The 20,074-nt window shown below is 53.1% G+C and overlaps 1 protein-coding gene across 2 annotated transcripts in view; it reads right to left on the bottom strand.

Moving 5' to 3' along the window:
• Positions 1 to 1,039: 1,039 nt before the first annotated feature.
• Positions 1,040 to 20,074, bottom strand: part of ASCC2 (activating signal cointegrator 1 complex subunit 2) — a 40,964-nt gene continuing 21,929 nt past the window's right edge. For both annotated transcript variants that reach the window (XM_012644137.1, XM_012644136.1), the window contains 12 exons: positions 17,847 to 17,921; positions 17,103 to 17,210; positions 16,797 to 16,865; positions 16,503 to 16,577; positions 14,993 to 15,185; positions 13,366 to 13,580; positions 12,319 to 12,438; positions 5,672 to 5,765; positions 5,455 to 5,585; positions 4,194 to 4,293; positions 2,879 to 2,958; positions 1,040 to 1,611 (listed from right to left, as the gene is read on the bottom strand). In XM_012644137.1, coding sequence (XP_012499591.1) covers positions 1,440 to 1,611; positions 2,879 to 2,958; positions 4,194 to 4,293; positions 5,455 to 5,585; positions 5,672 to 5,765; positions 12,319 to 12,438; positions 13,366 to 13,580; positions 14,993 to 15,185; positions 16,503 to 16,577; positions 16,797 to 16,865; positions 17,103 to 17,210; positions 17,847 to 17,921 — 1,432 coding nt within the window. In that variant the 3' untranslated portion in view covers positions 1,040 to 1,439. The remainder of the gene's footprint in view (positions 1,612 to 2,878; positions 2,959 to 4,193; positions 4,294 to 5,454; positions 5,586 to 5,671; positions 5,766 to 12,318; positions 12,439 to 13,365; positions 13,581 to 14,992; positions 15,186 to 16,502; positions 16,578 to 16,796; positions 16,866 to 17,102; positions 17,211 to 17,846; positions 17,922 to 20,074) is intronic.

Here is a 20,074-nt window from a genome sequence, read left to right as displayed (position 1 = left end):
TTCCTGCTGCCTGTCAGGACGGCTAACTCCAGGCCTGAGCTCAGCTAATCTGGCACTGAGAGCCAGGGACACCAGCCCCCTATCTGCGCTGCATCTCGAATGCACCAGAAGAACCGGCGAGGCAGAGGGATTGCCATTGATTTTCACTTGTGCGGGCTGACCCGTCAAGTGCCTGTCTGCCTCTGCTTCAGACGCACGTCCTGAGCACGTGCAAATAAACTGCACTAGCGTCCACGGTGATCTGTCAAGGTCCAGCCAGGCTGGACAGACTCTAGGCCAGGATGGACTAGGGTCACAGCCCTGCCAACGCCCCACCACTGATCTGCCACCAACTGGCAACATTCCGGGAGGCACAGGCATAGGGAGGCCTGGCAGCTGCTGCCACGATAGCAGGGAGGGGGCTTTGAGGAACCAGGCCCAAGTCCCACTCTCTTCAACAGGGCTTGGCAGTGATATCCTCACTTGTTTCTTAAGGTTTCCGTCCAACTCTTGATTTGGGGGGATTTAACAAGAGTGTATGTGCAACCCGGAGGTGCTGTGTTCTAGTACTGGCTCTGCCACAGGCCAAATGTCCTCGGGCCAGCTGTGAGGAGAGGGGACCACCCCCCAAGAGTCTAGGACCCTATAAAGGCCAGAGGTCAGATTGAATGTCCAACCCTGCTCTGTCACTTCCCAGCTGTGGCCTGGGTAGGCACCTTCAGCCCTCAGTGCCTCACTTTACCCATCTGTACTATGGGGCTGAAAACAGTACCTACCTCCTAGGTGGAGCCGTCGGAACTGGCTGAGAGCACAGAAAGGACCACAGGCCTCACGCCCTCCAGCCCTTCATTCCACGGGCAGGGACTGGAGGCTCGGAGAAGGGGGCAATGTTCTCAGGGTCCCACAGCCAGGCAAGCAACACTGGGAGGGGTTACACTGAGAGCCAAGTGCGATGAAAAGGGCACAGTGACCATTCTGCCCTCTTGTCCTCCAGCTGGCAGCTGTCCCTGAAGAATGAGACACAGGGGGAGTGGGTGATGGGCATATCATGGGTCACTGCTTGAAAGGGTCAAAAACTTTATTCGCAGGCCTTTTTTTGTGTTTGAATAGACAGGTTTCCTGCCGTCCAGGGAGAAAGGGAAGTGGTGTCTTGCTGCACGAGGTTTGGGGGCTTACCCTGGGCTCTGTCCCCATCCCCTCCCCGCCAGAGCAGTGGGGGAGGGTGCCTGCTCGCTGGCCCCACGGATTGCTCTGCTGTGGGATAAGGCACTGTGTGTTCTCCAGGAAGGCGCTCGTGGCTGGCTGGTGGACGACAAGGCGGCCTTCTCAGGGGCTGCAAAGCTGAGGCTGTTGAGGGGTTGAGTTGAACTTGGGGCCCCGGCAGGAGGCCACCTAGTGAGGAGGCCCCAGGCTGTGGGAAGGCAGCGCGGCTCCTCCCTGCCGGCCCTGGTGCAGCGGCCTCAGGACGGGATCATGCCTTTGCTTCTCTTGCGGTCGGCCATGGTTCTCCGGTTGTGGTTGGCTCTCGTTGCCTTGCTGGCTTCCTTCTTCCTGCGTTCCTGCGTTGTCTCGCGGCTCTGCCCGTGGCCCCGGGGGCTGCCGGCCACTGCTGTCGAGCTGTCATGCCGGTAACTGAGGGAGCAACAACCCATCCCCAGGAGATTCTGTCACTGGAAGAGGCTCTGATGGGAAGAACCCACAGCCTGCCTCGGTGGTCACTGGGAGAGGACACACAACTTGGGCCAGGTCACCTGTGTCCCAACTTCAGATGGGAGGAAAAACGGAGCCAGGCGGAGGCAGGGCTCTGGCCAGCCCCGAGCCTGGTGTTTTCTCTTCTCTGAACCTTGGTTCCCAAGGGGTCCATCACTATGTTGTGGGGCAGGAGCAGCTAGTGGGCTGACTGCAGCCCACAGGAGGGGAACAGAGCTTGGGTGGGTGCCCTCCCTTCTCCATCCAGGGCCACATGCTACAAATGAGACATTACTCCTGTCCTACACCCCAGGGCCTGGCTTGGCGGTCTCCAAAGACCAAGTGCACTCACAGACATGACCTAGGACCTTTCCAGACCATCTCAACTGCTGGGATTTGCCCAAAGCTCTGTGCTTGGGGGGTTGGGATGGATGGAAAGTCAGAGTTGCTCTGCTCCCTGCTTAGCAACATTCTGTGGCTCCTTATTGCTTTCAGAATGAACTCTAAATGCCTTCCCTTGTAGTGAAGCTTTGTGCACCAGTAGATAGTGCACCTTGAATGAGCCCAGGGCCAGGAAGGCAGAATGGCCTTCTACCCTTGGCTTGGCCCTAACTGGAGGCCGATCCTGGGCCCCTCTAGACTGTTTCCTCACTGGGAAGATGAGGGGCTGGATTAGAGGAGTCTCTGGCTACCCACTTCCAGCTCCCTTCCGAAGACCCCTCTCCCTGACCACACCTGCACTTTCTTGCCTTTCTGTCCCTGCATCACAAACTCCTCTGCGCCTTTTCTGCCCAAGTCAAGTGCTCCTGTCCCTATCATGCCTCTCTCAGCCACGAAGAACGTGTGTCTATCTGTCTGGGACGTCTCGCATTTTACACTCTGCCTGACACCAGCTAGCCCTGGACATGCTGGGCTCCCACACTGGGCGATGAACCCCTTGCTATGTTCGTCAAGTAACGGTTACGAGTGTGGACCCAGAGCTGAACCATCTGGGCTCAATTTTTGCTCCACCGCCTACCAGCTGTGTGACCTTAGGCAGGTTACTTAACATCTCTGGGCTTGTATTTTTTCATCTGCAAAATGAGGTTTTAATGATAGCTAAATTAATACACATCAGGCACTTAGAGTTTATGTATGGGCTTCCCCAGGGCTTGGCTGGACCATCCCCACGTGGGTCCCCTCCTACCAGAAACAGCCCTTGAATGCTCACCCTTTCCTGGCAAGAAAGGCCACGCGCCTGGCTTCTGCCTTCTCCCTCAGCACTGCAGGGTCCTGCACGAAATGGTCGGGCTGTGGAGGGGAGAGGAGACAAAAGCTGGAATTGCTGCAGTGAGGCCCTGCCCAAACGAATCTCGTTCGCGACTCCAGCAGGGGGACGTTGCAGCAGCGCACAGTGACGTCCGGAACGGAGTGGGCTTCCTGTGGTCTGAGGTTTCCACGGGGAGCCCCCCACTCACCTCTTCCTTGAGGAGGAGGCGGCGGCTGGAGGGCCTGGGGCTTCTAGGGTGGATGGACTGTGGCTGGAGCGTGACAGTGACATGGGAGGGGGGAGGGGCAGGATGGCCACTGCGAGAGGCCAGGCAGGGCCCTGAAAGCCAAGAGAGCCTTGGAGGCCAACTTGTCCTGGGAGCTGGAGGCCTCGGCCTCACTCTGGTGCCACTAGCCCCACGCTGAGGGAGCACCCGCTCTCGAGGACAGCCTTCTGTGCCAAGAGTGCAAGAAGGCTGGACCAGTGCAGGGGAACACTGCAACCTAAGGACCACAGGCAGGCTTTGGTGGTCAGCGGTTTTATAAAAAAAAAACCCAAACCCAAACAAAGCAAGCGGAATTAGTAACATGTGCAAACTGGTAGATTTTACGTAAAAGTCTGGGCTGACCCTTTGCCTGGGAAGGGAAATCTGTGGAAACTTCAGGCCCAGGCTCGCACCGGGGAGCCCCTCAGGTAGGGTGCGTGCTTCCCACCACTCGGCGCAGTCCCCACCAGGCCCCGCTACTCATGGTGACCAGGGTCTGGAAACATCTTAATTTGTCACCCTGGTGGGAGGGCACGAGAGGCTCAAGGGGTCCCAGGCTACTGCCCCGGTCACCAGAGCAGTACCGCTTTCAACTGTTTTATATGTTGAGGTTTTGGTTAAGATTTCATTTAGAGAAAAAGTTCAGCTGCTAAAAAATGGAATTTTCAAACCTACTCGTCCAGATGACCTCCCAGATTCCTTGGGCGCTAACTGCTCTCTGAATTTAAGAATTGCCATCCTGGGCATGGCAGTCGACCGCTGCCCTTCCCCAGCCCCCAGGCTCCTGGGCCTAATGAACCTGGAGGCTCAAAGACCCGGCCTCTAATCTGTCCCCTGGCAGCAGAGGCAAGTTCTAAGCCAGCAGCTCTCCAAGCAGACATCATGGGCTTGAAGGGACCCCTCCTATCCCTGGCAGTGATGACTGATGGCCGGATGCGTGGAGGGGTGGTGCTCCTCATTCATCCTTCAGGACCACACCCTCCCCTTCATCTGCCCCTGCCAAGGAGGTACCTTGGGGGCCTCATCTTCAGCCTCCTCCTCCTCATCGTCATCCTCCTCCTGCCCTTCTCCGGGCACTTTGGTTCTCAGCACCTGAGGGATGGTGAAGGGCCTGAGGGTTTGGAGAGAAAGTGAGATCAAAGATTAGGTTCCGCCTGGACAGAGAACTTCAAGGAGGAGGAACTCAGCGGGTTGCAAGGCGGCTGCCAGGATGGGGACAGGCCTGGGAGGCTGGGAAACACCAAAGTGCTTTTCAGGCCAGCTTTGCTTCTTTGAGGGTACCAGGGTTACACGTGGGGCCAAAGGAGAGGCTGAGCTGGGGACTTGGGGGTCACCGGTCCTCCATTAGTCATGGCAGCTCTGCTTTTTTGTTTGTTTGTGTTATAGAATGGGGTCTCTCTGTCCCACTGGAGTATACTGGTGCAATCATAGCTCACTGCAGCCTCCTGGGCTCAAGGGCTCCTCCTGCTTCAGCCTCCCAAGTAGCTGGGACTACGGGAGTGTAATGTGCCCTGCTAACTTTATTTTTTGTAGAGAGGGGGTCTTGCTATGTTGCCCAGGCTGGTCTTGAACTCTTGGCCTCAAGAGATCCTCCTGCCTCAGCCTCCCAAGTCACTGGCGTGAGCCACAGTGCCCAGCAGCTCTGCTTTGATCTGTGCTGGGGAATCTCCATAAGATCCCACCAGGAAAAGTTTTCTGCAATTAAAAAGAAAAATGTAGGCTGGGTGTGGTGGCTCACACCTGTAATCCTAGCACTCTGGGAGGCTGAGGTGGGAGGACTGGTTGAGGTCAGGAGTTCGAAACCAGCCTGAGAAAGAGTGAGACCCCATCTCTACTAAAAATAGAAAAAAAAATTAGCCAAGCAACTAAAAATAGAACTGAAAAATTAGCTGGGCGTGGTGGTGCACACCTGTAGTCCCAGCTACTCGGGAGGCTGAGGCAGGAGGATCGCTTGAGCCCACGAGTTTGAGGTTGCTGTGAGCTAGGCTGATGCCACCGCACTCTAGCCTGGGCACAGAGAGAGAATCTATCTCCCCCCGCCCTCAAAAATGTAAAACTACTGCATGCAAATAAATGTCCACTCAGGGTGGGCTGAGGTGGAGGACTGCTAGCGTGGGAGTCAGGAGGCCTGGGTTTGGGCCCTGTTTCTGTCACTGACTTGCTCATGTGATCAGGCCCGTGGCTTCCTCATCTGTATAAACAAGAGGCTGCAGGAGGCCCGTGGGCCTGGGAGCTGCTCTGCCTTGGAATGTTCCCCATCCTACGGCCTCACCTGCGGCTGATGAGCTCATCATCGGAGTCTGCATCATTGGCGCCCACCTGGTTGCCGTCGTAGGTGTCGTCATACTCATCCTCGTAGTCGTCACCGTGGTAGGGCAGGCTCTCGCCTGGCTGCAGCGGCACCTGCAACGGCAGAACCGTGGGTGAGAGGGGCTCAGAGGCCGGCCCGGTCTCCCCGCCCAGCAGAGGCCGGGCCTTGGGTGGCCTACCTCCTCCACCACCACGCTGTACTGCTCGTAGCGCTGCCGCTGCGCCGCCACCGCTCGCTTGTCGTTCAGCAGACTCCGCGTGTTCTCTTCCTTTCTGGTGCCAAGGGGCAATGGCAGGGAGAGAGGAGGGAAAACCATCAGGCTTGGACGGCTGCAGAGTGCAAAGGGCTCTCGCTTTTCCACCTCCCGGACTGGCACAAACTGAGACGAGTGAAATCAAGCATGGGTGAGGGCGTGGGAGGGTGGGACTCGCCTCACCGCTGATGCCCACGGGGACAGGTCCAGCCACTTCAGAGGACATCCCAAGAGCTGCCAGGTTTTTTTGTTTGTTTTTTTTGAGACAGAGTCTCCCTTTGTCGCCCCAGGTAGAGTGCAGTGGCGTCATCGTAGCTCACTGCAACCTCAAACTCCTGGGCTCAGGAGATCCTCCTTCCTCAGCCTCCCAAGTAGCTGGGACTACAGGCCCAGCTAATTTTTCTATTTTTAGTAAAGACAGGGTCTCGCTCTTGCTGAGGCTGGTCTTGACCTCCTGGGCTCAAGCAGTCCTCTCGCCTCGGCTTCCCAGGGTGCTAGGATTACAAGTGTCAGCCACCGCACCTGGCTGAGAGCTGCTGTTAAAATGCAAAACGTACACACTTTTTGACCGGAAAATTTCCTTTCAAGGCATCTACCCTGGAGAAACGCTGGCTGTGTGCACAAAGAGGCCTGGTCAAGGATTTTCTTTTCAGCGTTGTTTGTAACAGTGGAAAATGGAAAGCAACTAACGTCCGTCATGACTGAAATGGTCAAATGAACCGTGCCACACCTGTATTGCCAATCATTGTGCGGTAGTTCTCAAGAACAACATTGATCTATTTGTGCTGACATGGAAAGAATTCTAAGACTTCTTCCCAAGGAAAAAAGCAAGCTAGAGAAAAATGCACATAGTATGATCCCAAAAGCAAACAAGACCGACTGTTTCTATGGGCCCATATCCATGTACGTAAATGCACCGAGACAGGGCTAATAAGCCCCCCATACCAAATGACAATGGTTATTCCTAGCAGGGACCTGGGGTTTGAATCTTCTAAAACAAACAAAAATTTAAGAAAGAACAAGACTACATGTGGCTTTCCTACTGAGCTCAAGGGAGCCCAAGGGACCTCTGGAGCATGAGGCGTGGAGGGGCCCTGGCCTCTTCCTCTCACCCCTGCTTCACCACAGCAGCCTTCTATCTGTTCCACGGTTCAAGCTTCCTTGTAAGATTTCACTGGAACAAAAAGTCTGAAAATCCAACTCCTGTCACGTCACAGGTGAGGAAACTTGGGTACAGTGGAGTCAGGGGGAAGGGACATGCTTGGGGTCACAGTGAACTGCAGCACAGTCTGGGCAGGCACTCAGGCCTCTTGACTTATGGCTTTGTAAACCTGTAAAAAAAAAAACAACCTGGCTTGTCAGACACATATACGGGCCTGTGGAATGCAGCTTCTAGCCCTGCAGGGGAAAATCAATATGAGATGCCAGGCAGGAAAATCCAGCTAAGCTGTGAAATCGGGTCTCTGGAATGTATCAAGGGTATGGCAAAAAAAAAAAAAAAAGAGACACAAAGCCGGACATGGCTTCCGTAAAAATCTTCTATTAAGTGGCTTTGGGGCCGGCCAGGAGGGGCAGGCGTCTGAGTCTGTCTGAGTCTGTGGGGCTGCCTGCCTGGGAGCCTGGAGCAGGTCGGGGCTGCCGCCTCCAGCCTGGCGGGCTAGGATCTGCCTTCCTTCAAGCGCCTCATTAAGGGCCTACTATGTGCCATGCAGGGTGGAAGGCCGAGCTGGGGAGAGACTCATAAACAAGTAAAATATGAATCTGCCCCCACGAACTCACAAGTGCAGTTGGGGTGACAGACAAGCAAATGACAGCTACCGTGAAATGTGCCGAATGGAGGCACGGCTGCCCGGGAAACGAAGGAGGAATGCACTCTGGCTGGGGGGGGCGTCCAGCGGAGGCCTGGAGGAAGGGGCAATGGAGTCTCCATGCTGGGGGGGTATTTGATCAGACCAGGAGCCCCAGGGTGTGGCAGAGAGGATGGCGCATTTGATTTGGCGTAGGGAGAAATCTCAGTCCACAGGAATCTTTCACATCCACCAGGGAAAGGGGCCCGTGACTGTGGCCTTGGCCCTGTACCTGGCTTTCTTCACCAAATCACGAAAGAGATGGAAAGGAAGTGAAAGGGAACCAAGCTAGTCCAGGTGGTTGGTGCCATGGCAAGAGCACAGCCATGCATTCGACACACATTTCCGAGGGCCTACGAGGTGCCAGGATCTGTGCTGGGCCAGGGGACTGAGGACGAATGAGAGGTGTCACCATCCTTTCTTCCATACCTTCGGCTCCTGCCCTATCCCACTGGACGTGCTGTGTGGCCTCTGATTTAAGTGGCTTACTGGCAGGGCCAGACAGAGAAGCCTGGCAAACTCCACCTGCCCTAGCTGTGTGCCCTGGCAGAGGACACAGGTAGGGACAGTGAAGCCTGGCACCTTGGGCAGCCTGTTCAGGGAGTTGCAGGTCTGGCCCTACAACCTCATTTGGAGCCAGGAAGGAAAAGAAAAATCAGGAAAAATCTTCTCCAACCGGGAGAAGATCTGTCAGAGGGCCAGAACTTCAGTCAAGTCTGGAGACACAGGCAACAGTGGCTTCAGAGACTGTCTTTGGAGCAGATAGCTTCCTCAGCCTCCCGCAAGATGGCAGCAAGCCCAGGGAACACACAGGCTCCCCTGAAACCTGGCCACCTTGCCCTTCCTCATCTCCTCACGCCTGTCCTTCAAGGCCCAACACAAACTGGTTCTGAGGGATGTGACTCCTGCCTTTGAACCTCTAAAGGGCCTGCAGAGGCAATAAATCCCTCCTTTTCCAAGTGAAGATCAGGGGATCCAGAGAGGGAGAGCAACCTTCGCAAGGTCACACAGCTTCTAACAGTAGAGCTAGGGCCAAACGCAGGTCTCCTGACTCGAGTCTGCTCTGCCACTTCCTGGGTTGTGTGACCACAGCCAAGTCCTTTACCCTCACCAAGTCTCAGTTCCTTCTCCCAGCACCTGTTTCCCAGGCTGATGTGAGAAAGAAATATGACATGATGTGTAGAAGTGGACCCAGCACCTGCTAGGCTCAACAGAATGAATCCTGTTTCTTTTATTGCACGACTTGTCAGAGCCTTTAATTTGCCAATGTGCTCTGTGACTCCCCAAAAAGCAGACAGAATGCACGGACATTTTGGGGGATAGAACCTTTTTTTGAGAGAGAATACTTTTTATCTTCTGGGGCACCATAGAACAGTCCAAAGGCATTAGGGGACCCCACCTTATACATACTGCCTCCCTCACGGGCTACGATACACCTCTAGCACATGTGCTGGGTGTCTGCCTGACAGCCGTGCTCTGGCTCAGCGACACACTCAACAGAGCCTCATCTTGCTCAGGTGTTTCCACCTCTCCACTCCGCATTGGAGCTGCAGGCCTCGGCCCTGTGATGTGCTTCTCCTGATGAGATACAAGGGGAATCTGGAAACTTCTGGAAAAGGTTTTCTACTCTCTAGCAGAGATACAGGAAGACCTCATCTGGACTTTCGCCTGCACTGTTGTTTCTGGAAGCCATTGTTTCAGCTATGACCACCGCGCAAGGGCCCAAGAGACAGAAAAGATGCATCCTGGATGACGTTGCTGCACCACAGGTTAATTAAGCCTAGACTGCCCTACCTTATAGCTCCTTGTCATGCAAGGGAATGGGTCTTCTTTTTTTTTTTTTTTTTTGAGACAGAGTCTCACTCTACTGCCCTGAGTAGAGCGCCGTGGTGTCAGCCTAGCTCACAGCAACCTCAAACTCCTGGGCTCAAGCAATCCTACTGCCTCAGCCTCCTGGGTAGCTGGGACTACACGCATGCGCCACCATGCCCGACTAATTTTTTCTATATATTTTTAGCTGTCCAATTAATTTCTTTCTATTTTTAGTAGAGACAGGGTCTCACTCTTGCTCAGGCTGGTCTCGAACTCCTGAGCTCAAACGATCCGCCCGCCTTGGCCTCCCAGAGTGCTAGGATTACAGGCGTGAGCCACTGCGCCCGGCCTCGGAATGGGTCTTCTTACTATTTAAGTCACTGAGTGTACCCTATCTGATTCAACAACACACACACACTTTAACTCAGGTATAATCTGCCTTGTGCTACTTAATTTCTCATGTGCTCCCCGAGGGCAGGGCTCTGAGCCTCTCCACCCTGCCTACATTAGGACAGGTGTCCCTGCACCCCTGCACCTTCCCACTCTGTCACTACCTGTTTAATGGTCTCTTTCCCACGGTCTCTGTGCCATTTGAGGCAAGGCCTGGGCACCTGGCTCACCTTGTTTCCCTGGTGTCTAGCATAGGATCTGGCTCTAGTAAATTGCTTAATAAATATTTGCTGAATGAATAAATAAATAATGAACACATGAATGGAGGCTTTGCCTCTTTGCAATCCCCAGTCCCTGAGCTACTTAGCACAGTGAGTCTCTCTGACTGGCAGCCTGCACGGCCCAGGAGCGGGGGACACAGCCCTCCAGAAACCTGGTCGCCTCAGTGCCAACCCCTCTGCTGACCCTGACAGCTGAGACTAGCCCATTGGCAAATGTTTGTGGATGCCCTATGACCCAGGTAGGGTGAGACCGGACCTTACAATACAATGAGCCCTGGGAAAACCCACAAATCAAGGTCAAGGGGAAAGGCCATGTCCAGAGACGCCTAAGCTATGTGGGGGACCTGCCAATCAGGTTCCCGGGTGGGAGCAGGGGGCAGTCTTATACCCCTTGTCTGCTCCTTTTCCATAGCTGGAGCTGCAGGGAGTCATGCTGGCTTGGAATAGCGGCCATCAATCAATACAGGGTAACATCTCTGGCCTGGGATCTGGGGATGTCACAGTGTTGCAGGATAACATCTCTAGTCTGGGATCTGGGGATGTCGCAATGTGTATGACTAAGCAGTTTGCAAGTGCTTCCTGTCCAGCCAGATGGCTTCATAGCCGCCCTGCGCCCACTCCCGAAGCCCTTGGCCAGACAAGCTTCCAGCTCTGGACAGCCCTAGGGAGGGGGAACAGCATGGGGCCCTAACTGAAGCAGCAGCCGGCACTTCTGCCACCAGGACTCCTACCGCAAGAACGACGCTGGTCTCCTTCCTCTCTGAACCTCACCACCCCCATCCATATGACAGGGGAAAGGGCAGGCTGTACTTGTCCAGAGGTCCCCTGACTTCTGGATTCCACAAACCAACAGCACTAAAGAACTTTGGGGAACTAGCGTGGTGTTGCCAACGTCTTATTTTGCAGTTCTCTACTTGGATGTCATCCTCTCTACCATCACCTCTGACTCTTGGTCCTCTGATGGGTCAACCCAAAGCTGGATGATCTTTTCAAAACATAAAATGTATCAGCTCATGGGACCCTTGCCATGCTCACTTTGTCCTCGGGGCCACTGTTCCTCTTGTTCACTCTGCTTGGAAAGCTTTTCCTTCCCTGCTTTGCAGAAATGACCCCTTCTCACCCTTCAGCTCTTGGTCCCACATCATTTTCTCAGTGGAGCCTTCCTGCCTGGGGTGAAGCCCCTCCCAAAGGCTCGGAAGTCTGTGTATCTCCACCTCGTCGTACTTGTTTTTTTTTTTTTTTTTTTTTTGACAGGGTCTCACTGTGTTGCCTGGGCTAGAGTGCCGTGGCGTCATCTTAGCTCACGGCAACCTCAAACTCCTGGGCTCAAGCGATCCTCCTGCCTCAGCCTCCCGAGTAGCTGGGACTACAGGCATGCGCCACCATGCCCGGCTAGTTTTTTCTATATATTTTTAGTTGTCCGATTAATTTCTTTCTATTTTTAGTAGAGACGGGGTCTCGCTCTTGCTCAGGCTGGTCTCGAACTCCTGAGCTCAAACAATCCGCCCGCCTCGGCCTCCCAGAGAGCTAGGATTACAGGGTGAGCCACCGTGCCCGGCCCGTCGTACTTGTTATATCTGCAATTTGACATTGCTTGTTTGATGAGCTGATTAATGCAAACTCCTCGTGGGCAGGGGCCGTGTCTGTTTCACTCCCTGCTACATCCCCAGAACCTAATTAATCCAGGCCCTAGAATGCTGTAAGAACCGGACAAATATTTGTTGAATGAATAAATAAATCACAAATGGACTTTTCAATGCCAAAATAGTAGAAAGGACATAAACTAAAAATAAATAGAAAGGCCTTAAAATGGAATACGGTCACCTTCTGAAAAGCTCACTCAGTGAAAGTCCTTAATTTTCTCATTTTGTCCCAGCCTGTGGAAAATCAGGTCAAAGAGTGGCTTTTGGGAAGCACCGTCCAGCTCTACCACCCAGAGATCTGATGGTCAACACATGGAAAGATGTAGGAAGGGAAGAGGGGGACCGTTTTGGCTCTTCTAGCACTTTGCTATCAACAAGGAGGACTTACCAACCTCCCTGCACAGAGTTGGGGCCTGAAACATCATCATTAAAGAACCTGCTCCCACCTGCTGGGAGCGCACAGGTCCAGGGCTTCGAAGGGATCCCTGGGCTGAAACTCCGTGGCCAGTTCTGTAAACAGGGAGCCCTTGGTTACTCTCACTTTCTCTCTGCACTTCCAGAGTTGGGGTACCTGGAACCCCGTAGCCCGCTGCACTCACCTCCTGCCCTTGTGCACCCGGCTCAGGTCCACTGAGTCCCTGCTGAACACATCAAACTCGTCATTCTGGAAGATGTTGTGACGAGATGTCAGCAGGGGCGTTGGGTCTGGTTTCACCTGTCTGGGTAGAAGTGGAGACACTGAGATCAACTTGAGGGGGCCCTGCCAGCTGCTGCCCACCTGCACCCACTTTCCCCTGCCATGTTGTATCCATCAGATTTTTCACTCCACTTCAACAGCAAGACTAGGACACAACCTAAAAAACTTTTAAGGGGGAGACAAGGCCCTTCCCTAGCCAGTCCCTGCCTGGGTATGCAGTCATACCTGAATCGAAACTCCCTTCATTCTGAGTGCCGTTCAGACAGGTTTTCTCTCCATTTCTTAAAAGCTCTACCCCTCATTTAATGTTCACAAAAGCCCTATGAGGCAGGCAGTCATAGATCACTCAACTCCATTGTGCCTCAGTGCCCTCATCTGTAAAGTGGGACACAAAGAGGCTGAGGAGATTATCCAAAGACACAGAGCTAACTTCACGCATTCATTTGGTAAACATCATTTGTTCATGGACAAAACACCAGCTATGCACCGGTTCCTGCTGTCCCATGGGCCTTCAGGGCAGCAGTGGGCCAAACTCAGAAAGGGCAGGTGTGAAGTGAGCAGCTTTGGTTGTCCTCTCTCAGGAATCCACTGGGAAGGTGGTAATGACAAGAGCAGGTCAGGAACTCAGGACCTCTGAAGGGCTCAGCAACCCTTTGTCATATCCCGAGTCTCTAATCGGTTTTCCCACAAAGTGTAGCAGGGATGTCCAGTTGTGTACACTCCCTGCCCTGCACGGGGCAGGTGAGACCCTCCTGGAGGACCTAAGGTTTTTATTAATACGTTTCTCCAAAGAGGGCACTCGTTTAAATGGCTGGGAAACACCACGGTGGGAAAGAGAGAGCAAGCTGAGTCCCGGACTATGAGGGAAGGCAGAGTGGGAGGCAGAGGAAGGGCCCCCCACCCCGAGGCAGCCTGGGCACTCGGAGCCTCCTCCTGCTGTCTCTCCCACCTGTCTAGGCTGCGGTCCAGCTGGCAGAGGGGCGGGGCCAGCCGCTCCTCCAGGATGTTGTTGATCACCTGCTCCGGGTCGTAGTGGTAGTGCTCCAGGCAGGCCAGGATGAAGCCCTCGCCAAGGTCTGGCAGCAGGTCTTTCACTTGCGAGATGAGCGAGTCCAGCTCCACGCCGCACACGGAGGGGCTTGGGGCAGCGGCTGCTCCCATGCACTGTCACAAGAGCCAGAGTGAAGGAGGGGACAGCTAAGCCAGGCAAGTGATAGGGCAACAGGCCTCAAACAGCACTGGACTCGATGTGAGGGGACCTGGTTTGAGTCCTGGCCCTGCCCCTCCTGACTGTGTGACCTTAGCCAAGTGACTCAGGTCTCTCTGAACCTCCGTTTCCTCCGTTAAAAAGGGGGCGGGGGAGGGGTCTATGACTTACCAGCTGAGCTGCTTCTGGCTGTGTGACTTTGGGCAGGGTGCTTCCCCTCTCTGAACCTCAGTTTCCTCCTTACAAAATGGGCACACTACCACCCACCTCATGGCGTTGTTTCAAATGATTCAAAGAAAAGCTGTACATAGAGCAGTGAGCATGGGACCTGGCCCGGACTGGGCACTCCATAAATGGCTGCGCTTTCTACGAATCAAGGACTTTTCCTTCCTTGTAAAGTTCGTTTGTTTATAAAAAAAAATAAAAAGAACTTTCCCAACTCCAACAATTGACTGATGCTGGAGTGGAACAGCATCTGTGAGACCTGGACTAGGTGGAGGTGTTCCCTTTTAATTATATTCTTTCCAGTAAGGGAGACTCATTTTATATATTGCTCAATGTGGCTTAATTTGGTTAGCCTTTTAATTTAAGGAAACTTACAAATCACAGCAATAAAAACCTCCATGACTCAGATCAGCATTTGTTAATGGAGCAGGAAGAGCCAGCCAGGCTTAGAGTGTTCCATGCAGCTGCCCTGGGAACCCTGACAACCTCATACAGGTGGGTACTACATCTATTCCCGCCTTACAGGAGTGATGTGCCTAAGGCCATACAGCCAGCAACTGGCAGGCCCAGGCTACACTGGTGAGCTGCCAGACCTGAGTGCGTGTGGCCTCAATCCCCAGACCACACTGCCTCCCGACATGCAGGGAAGCGTCCTGGGCTCAGTGGCTAATGCACGCAGCTATAGACTCGGCCTTGGAAAAGCTTGGAGAGAAGGCACCAGATCCGAGGTTTCCAAATTTGCTCAGTGGAGCCCTGCAGGCCCGTGGAGGGGCTTCCAGGGAGGTCAAGAGGAGGTCCTGGCACTGCTCCCAGCCTCAATCAAAGGAGCTCCACTTTTATCTGCACAGAGGAGAGGTCCAGGAAGGATTCACAGGGGAAAAGCTTTGCCTCCATTTTATAGAGGGGAAACTGATGCCTCGATAGCTTCAGCAACTTGCTGTCTCCTCACACCCAGTCCAGCATGCCCTCAGCTTGGGACCCTGTAAAGGCAGCACAGAGCTGGCCAGTGGCTCCAGGCTGTCAATTTCCAAAGAAACCTTTTCTCCTGAGCCTAAAAACAAAGAAGGGAGATTTCCTGCTGCCCCAACCTCTCAGACGGGGCCAGGAGGGGCCGAGGAAGCAGGAGAAACCACCAGACACACACCTCCTCTTCCTCCGAGTTCTCCAGATGTGATGACGTTTGACTGACTGGCTCTGCTGTCACCATGACCCCATTAGGTTTCCCACTGGGCTCCTCAGCCACTGAGGGGTCTTTAGCCTCCACAGCTTTCCGTCTGTCCACCCCTTCCCACGCACTCTCCACTGCCTGGAGGATGTAGGCAGTCCGCGTCTCGTCCCTGTGAGGACACGTTAAGGGGTCTCTCTCGGGTCGTACGGCCTTCTCTGCCTCCCTGGCTCTGCGGCATTGTAATTTCTCAGTCCCTCCCCAGCATCTGACCGCACAGCTTCTGCCAGGGGCCTTCTGGCCTGTGCCCAGAGGGCGTTATGGGCACCTGGGCTGCATGGGGAAATGGCCCAGACCACAGCACACTGCCCTGCGCCCCAGCACATGCCACTCAGCAGAGAGCGGCTCTGAGTAAAGACAGGGCCAGGGATGCCAGCACAATGTCCCGGGACATGGGTTTGGATAAACCAGCAGCTCCTCTTCTGTACTGACCACCAGGAGGAGGGCCTGACAGGGCCACAACCGCTGGGCCTCTGGTCCCACCAGCTGAGGGCACTCTGCAGAGGCTGGGGACCCACAGGCCTGCTCCTTCCTGCCCCACCCTCTCTGCCACCCTGGGTGCTGTCAAGACAGAAATCTGAGAGTGGCCTTAGACTCCCTCACTCCACTTCTAGTCCAAACCTGCATCATCCATGCCTGGATGCCAGCAACAGCCTCTGCCTGGCCTCACAGTGGGCCCAGCCCAGTCCATTCTCCTCCCTGTACCACATGGAGCTTTTCCAAAGTATAGAACTGCCCATGTCACCTCCTGTCTCACAGCCTTCCATGCTCCCCAGTGCTTGCAGGACAGAGCCCAAACTTCTTAGTGATGGTCACCTCACGGCTGTGCGGGTCACCTGCCATGGCCCAACAACCCCTTTTGGGAGACCCCTCCCCTATGGCCACACCCTACATTCTACCCATGACATCTGTGGGCTCCTCAAAGGAGCCTGTTCACTCCTTCCTCCATCCACTGGGAATGCTCTTGTCATTGTCATTAGTGCTTGGCTTGGCCTTCTCCTATTCCTCCCGCTGTTCTTGGGTTAGACATCACTTCCATCTGACACCCCCACCCCGAGCTCTGTTGCGTGAGGCGCCTCCTCTGGTTTCCTGCCCTCTGAATCCCTCCCAGACAACACTCTAACTGCCAGCTAACTCATCTGCCTCCTCTCCTGCAGTGAGGTCTACGAGGGCAGGGCTGAGTCCATCTTGGTCACATAGGCCCAGACACTCCAGAAAGACCTAGAGAAAGCAAGACTGCACCTCCCCTGCCCCGAGCATCAGAGCAGTCATCTCCTCTAGAAAGAGGGGGGCTAGGGTCTGGGTGGGCCTCTTCAGACACCTGGCTGACCCTCAGCTCCAGAAACCTCTCTCCACTCTGCTGAGTCCCAGCAGCCTGTCTCTGACCTAGTCAGGCCGGGCCCTGTCCCCGTGGGCTGTGGTAGGATACAAGACTGACGAGGCCTGCTGCAGCAAGCTGATGTCTTCGGCCACAGGGAAGAGTGCGTCATAGTCCCGGAGGAACCTGCAGGGTAGAGAGCAGACGAGAAGGACAGGGTTAGGACCACAGGGACACTGTTCTGCTGCAGGGCACTCCCTGTGCCTGCTGCCCCAACCTTAGAGTGCCAGCACCTTAGAGCCGGGGTGAGCCTGTGGCGGGGGCTCTATCATGTGAGGCCGCGTGGGTTCTGGTGGGAGGACTACGAGCCTGTCCCACCGCTGGTCCCAGCTCAGCCGTACTCACCTCTTCTCCTGCAGCAAGGAACTGAAGATCTGCAGGAACTCTTCAATGAAGCCCTGAACATTGTCACAGCTGCAACAGGACACCAGGGAAGATGAGCCCACATAATGCAACAGGATCGCAGCTCCCTCCATGCCCGCCCTGCCCCTCTTCAAGGCTGTGGCCCGTTAGCAGAAAAAGACGTTTTTCTCAGTTTCCCATCTGTTCAGCCAACCCCGGAGCAAAGGAGGAGGCCAAGATGAAGTGATGGTAACTCTCTGGGCTTGGGGAGGAGGGTCTTTCAACGGGAGGCAGTTCTAGAAGGCTTACCTGCTTTCTAGGATGGGGACAAGGCAGATCTGGTTCAGGATTATGTGAAAAATCTCCATTAGCTTCTTCCTGGAATGAGAGAGCCTCTGCCATAGGTCACCTAGCAGCCTTTGAAGGCCAGAGAGAAAAAAGAAAGAGATTTAGGAGACAAAAAGGCACCGAGGGAGCTCCTCCCTTGGAGTTGCAGGTGCCTTTCCAGGGCAGAGAAGGCCTCAAAGTTTAGTGCTGAGAGTAGGTGGCAAAAGGCCGTAGGCCTGGAGTGGCCAGCTCGATCCAGAGCCGCTTCTCAGTTCAAACAGCGGGTCAGGAACCAGCAGGCTGGTTACCAAAGAGCTTGGAACAACAGCTGAGGGAAGGACTTAAATGCAGGGCCTAGTCATCATATTAACTGTATTTTGGGGGTGTAGGGTTAATGGACTCAATTGCCTAGGTACAACCAGGACTTTGAGACAAATCTCCTTCATGCTGTTTGGTAACAGATAACCTTCTACTTGTCACAATCTTTCTCCTTAGGTCCTCACACAATTCCTTAGAGAGTACTATTTTTTTAAAATCTTAAGAACTAAAAAAAAAGTTGCAGAGGCCGGGAGTCAGCCAGGTAGGGACACGTGAGTCTGATGCTGCACAGTCCTGGGTCCTACCCCCTTGTCTTAGCCATGGGGGTGCTGAAGTCTGGGGAAGGCAGAGCCCGTGCTCAGGCCTCTCTTTCCCAAAACAACGTTCTTAGTTTAGTCCCCGCCTCACTTGCTGTCTTCAAGCCTCCTCTTCTTAATTGCAGACTCCATTTCAGGAATTGCCACTTCGTAAAAGGCAGCCAGCCTGCGGAGGCACACGTGGGTAAGACGCGGGATTAGTTCAGCAATGCCACACTTTGTGAGAAAGTCAAAACAAACCCAAGCGAGCAGGAAGGTCCGTTTCCTGTTTCCACGGGCTCCCCTGGCTCCTCCCCGAACCCACCCCCAGATTGACCACTGTGGCTGGTCCCAGGAACAGCCTCATGGGAAGTGACCTGTAGCTGTGTCCCTCGTTCAGATGGGAAACCAAGGCCCAGATAGGCTCATTCTAACATAGTAACCAGATGGCCACCCAGGACTCTGAGGTTTGAGAAACAGGCACAAGGTTACTCCTTTTTCTTACTCAAAAGCTGCCAGCTTTATGTGCACTGAAATGTACATGTGTATATTAACCTTTCTTAGATTAGTTACGTGACAGAAAAACTTTAGCTTTGGCAACAAAAACAGTTTGGGCATGATTTGGAATCTTTAAAAATTGTTTTAATGTGAAAATGTCAACACAATATTTGTATTTGTCCGAAACAGGCTAAATGTTCTTTTTTTACATTGGTTTATGAGTTAAGCCAGTTAGCACTGTGTCTATAACCTTTTAATTAATTAATTAATTTTTTGGAGATGAGGTCTGGCTATGTTGCCCAGGCTGGTCTTGAACTCCTGGGCTCAAGTGATCCTCCCACCTCGGCCTCTCGAGTAGCTGGGATTACAGGTACCCAGCTTATAAGATTTATAAAATTCAAAATGATATACATAGTAAGATCATTTTCAAATAAATATAATTGTATTTATTGAAAAAAAAAAAAGAAGAAAACAACTGCTAGCAGCTCCCTAGCTCCTACAACAGCAAACCGTAATCCTTCTCTTTGGTACATCTATACCTGGCACAGCGTAGCCAACCTTATGTCTAACCTCGGTGACGTCACATGTACCAGCTTCCCAACTCAAATTCTACTCTCCATCCCAGGCACACAGCCCCTCACCATCCTCCCAAAGATCAGCATTCCCATAGCCCTCTGGCTTCCTCTCAGGCTAACCCCACCATGGCTCTTCTCATCTTTCTCCTCCTCCTCCATGCAGCACTCCAGGCCTACCTCCTCCCTGTGCACTTCCTGATCCTGCTCACCTTCCTCCTTCCCAGAACTAGAGGCACTGCACCTGGAATATGTTGCCCTGACAACTGAAAATGCAGCTGCCTCTATTGTGTAGTGTCATTCTTCTTTCAAACATCTTACACTTCCCAAAGCCAGAACTGCAGCTTAAGCGCCTAGGACAGTGCTGAATTTGTAGCAGTTGCTCTATAAATAATTGTCTGTCCATTGGCTGGTTTCTGGCAACATCTATCCTAACTGTACCAGAAGGTAACTAGGCCAAAAGAGGCAGGCCCCACTAGGCCCACAGCATGGCACTAGAAGCAGACAGAGAGGGCAGTTTGGCCCAAACAGGTTCAGTTGTTGCCAGGATACATTGCTGGTGGGAGGGTAAATTGGAACAACCCCTATGGAGGGTGATTTGGCAAGATTTATGAAAATTAAAAATGCACATACCATCTGTCCCTGTAATTTTACTTCTAGGAATTATTCCTCAGATATACTTGCAAAGGTACAAAATGATGTGTGTGCAAAGTTAATCTTTGTAGTATTTTTTTGTAATAGCAAAAAACTGAAAAAAAAACCTAAAGGACCATCTATGGCATCTGGTACCCCATCTGATAGAACTGTACCCAGCCATATCAAAGATGGAGGGTGCTTTATGGACTGATACAGCATCGCCATTAAGTGAAAAAGTAAAATGCACACAGTGCATATAATACCCACGATATGCCAGCATTAAATTTTTTAAAAGAGGGCAGATATATAATGTGTATATTTGCTCATATATGTCTATGTTTATATCTATGGAAAATTCCACAAAAGAACTAATGACAATGGTTGTGTGTGAGGAACAGAACTGAAAAGAGGAGACTTCCCACTGTATATTTTATACTTTTTGAGTTTGGAACTGTGTGAATGTATTATTCATTCACAAAATTAAAGGACAGAAAGAGATACACTCAGATATCCTTGGGTAGACGTGAGAGGAAGGAGGAAGAAGGTTGTTATGACAGTGATCAGCAACAGAGCTGTTTGGGCCACTGGAACCCCTCTCCGAGAGTTCTCAGGAAAGGAGGCGGCTGCCTTTGCT

Source organism: Propithecus coquereli, unplaced genomic scaffold, assembly GCF_000956105.1.
Source record: "Propithecus coquereli isolate 6110/MARCELLA unplaced genomic scaffold, Pcoq_1.0 Scaffold206, whole genome shotgun sequence".
Lineage (NCBI taxonomy): Eukaryota > Metazoa > Chordata > Mammalia > Primates > Indriidae > Propithecus > Propithecus coquereli.
Note: the sequence above shows the minus strand (reverse complement) of the source record. Positions and strands in the feature narration are given on the sequence as shown.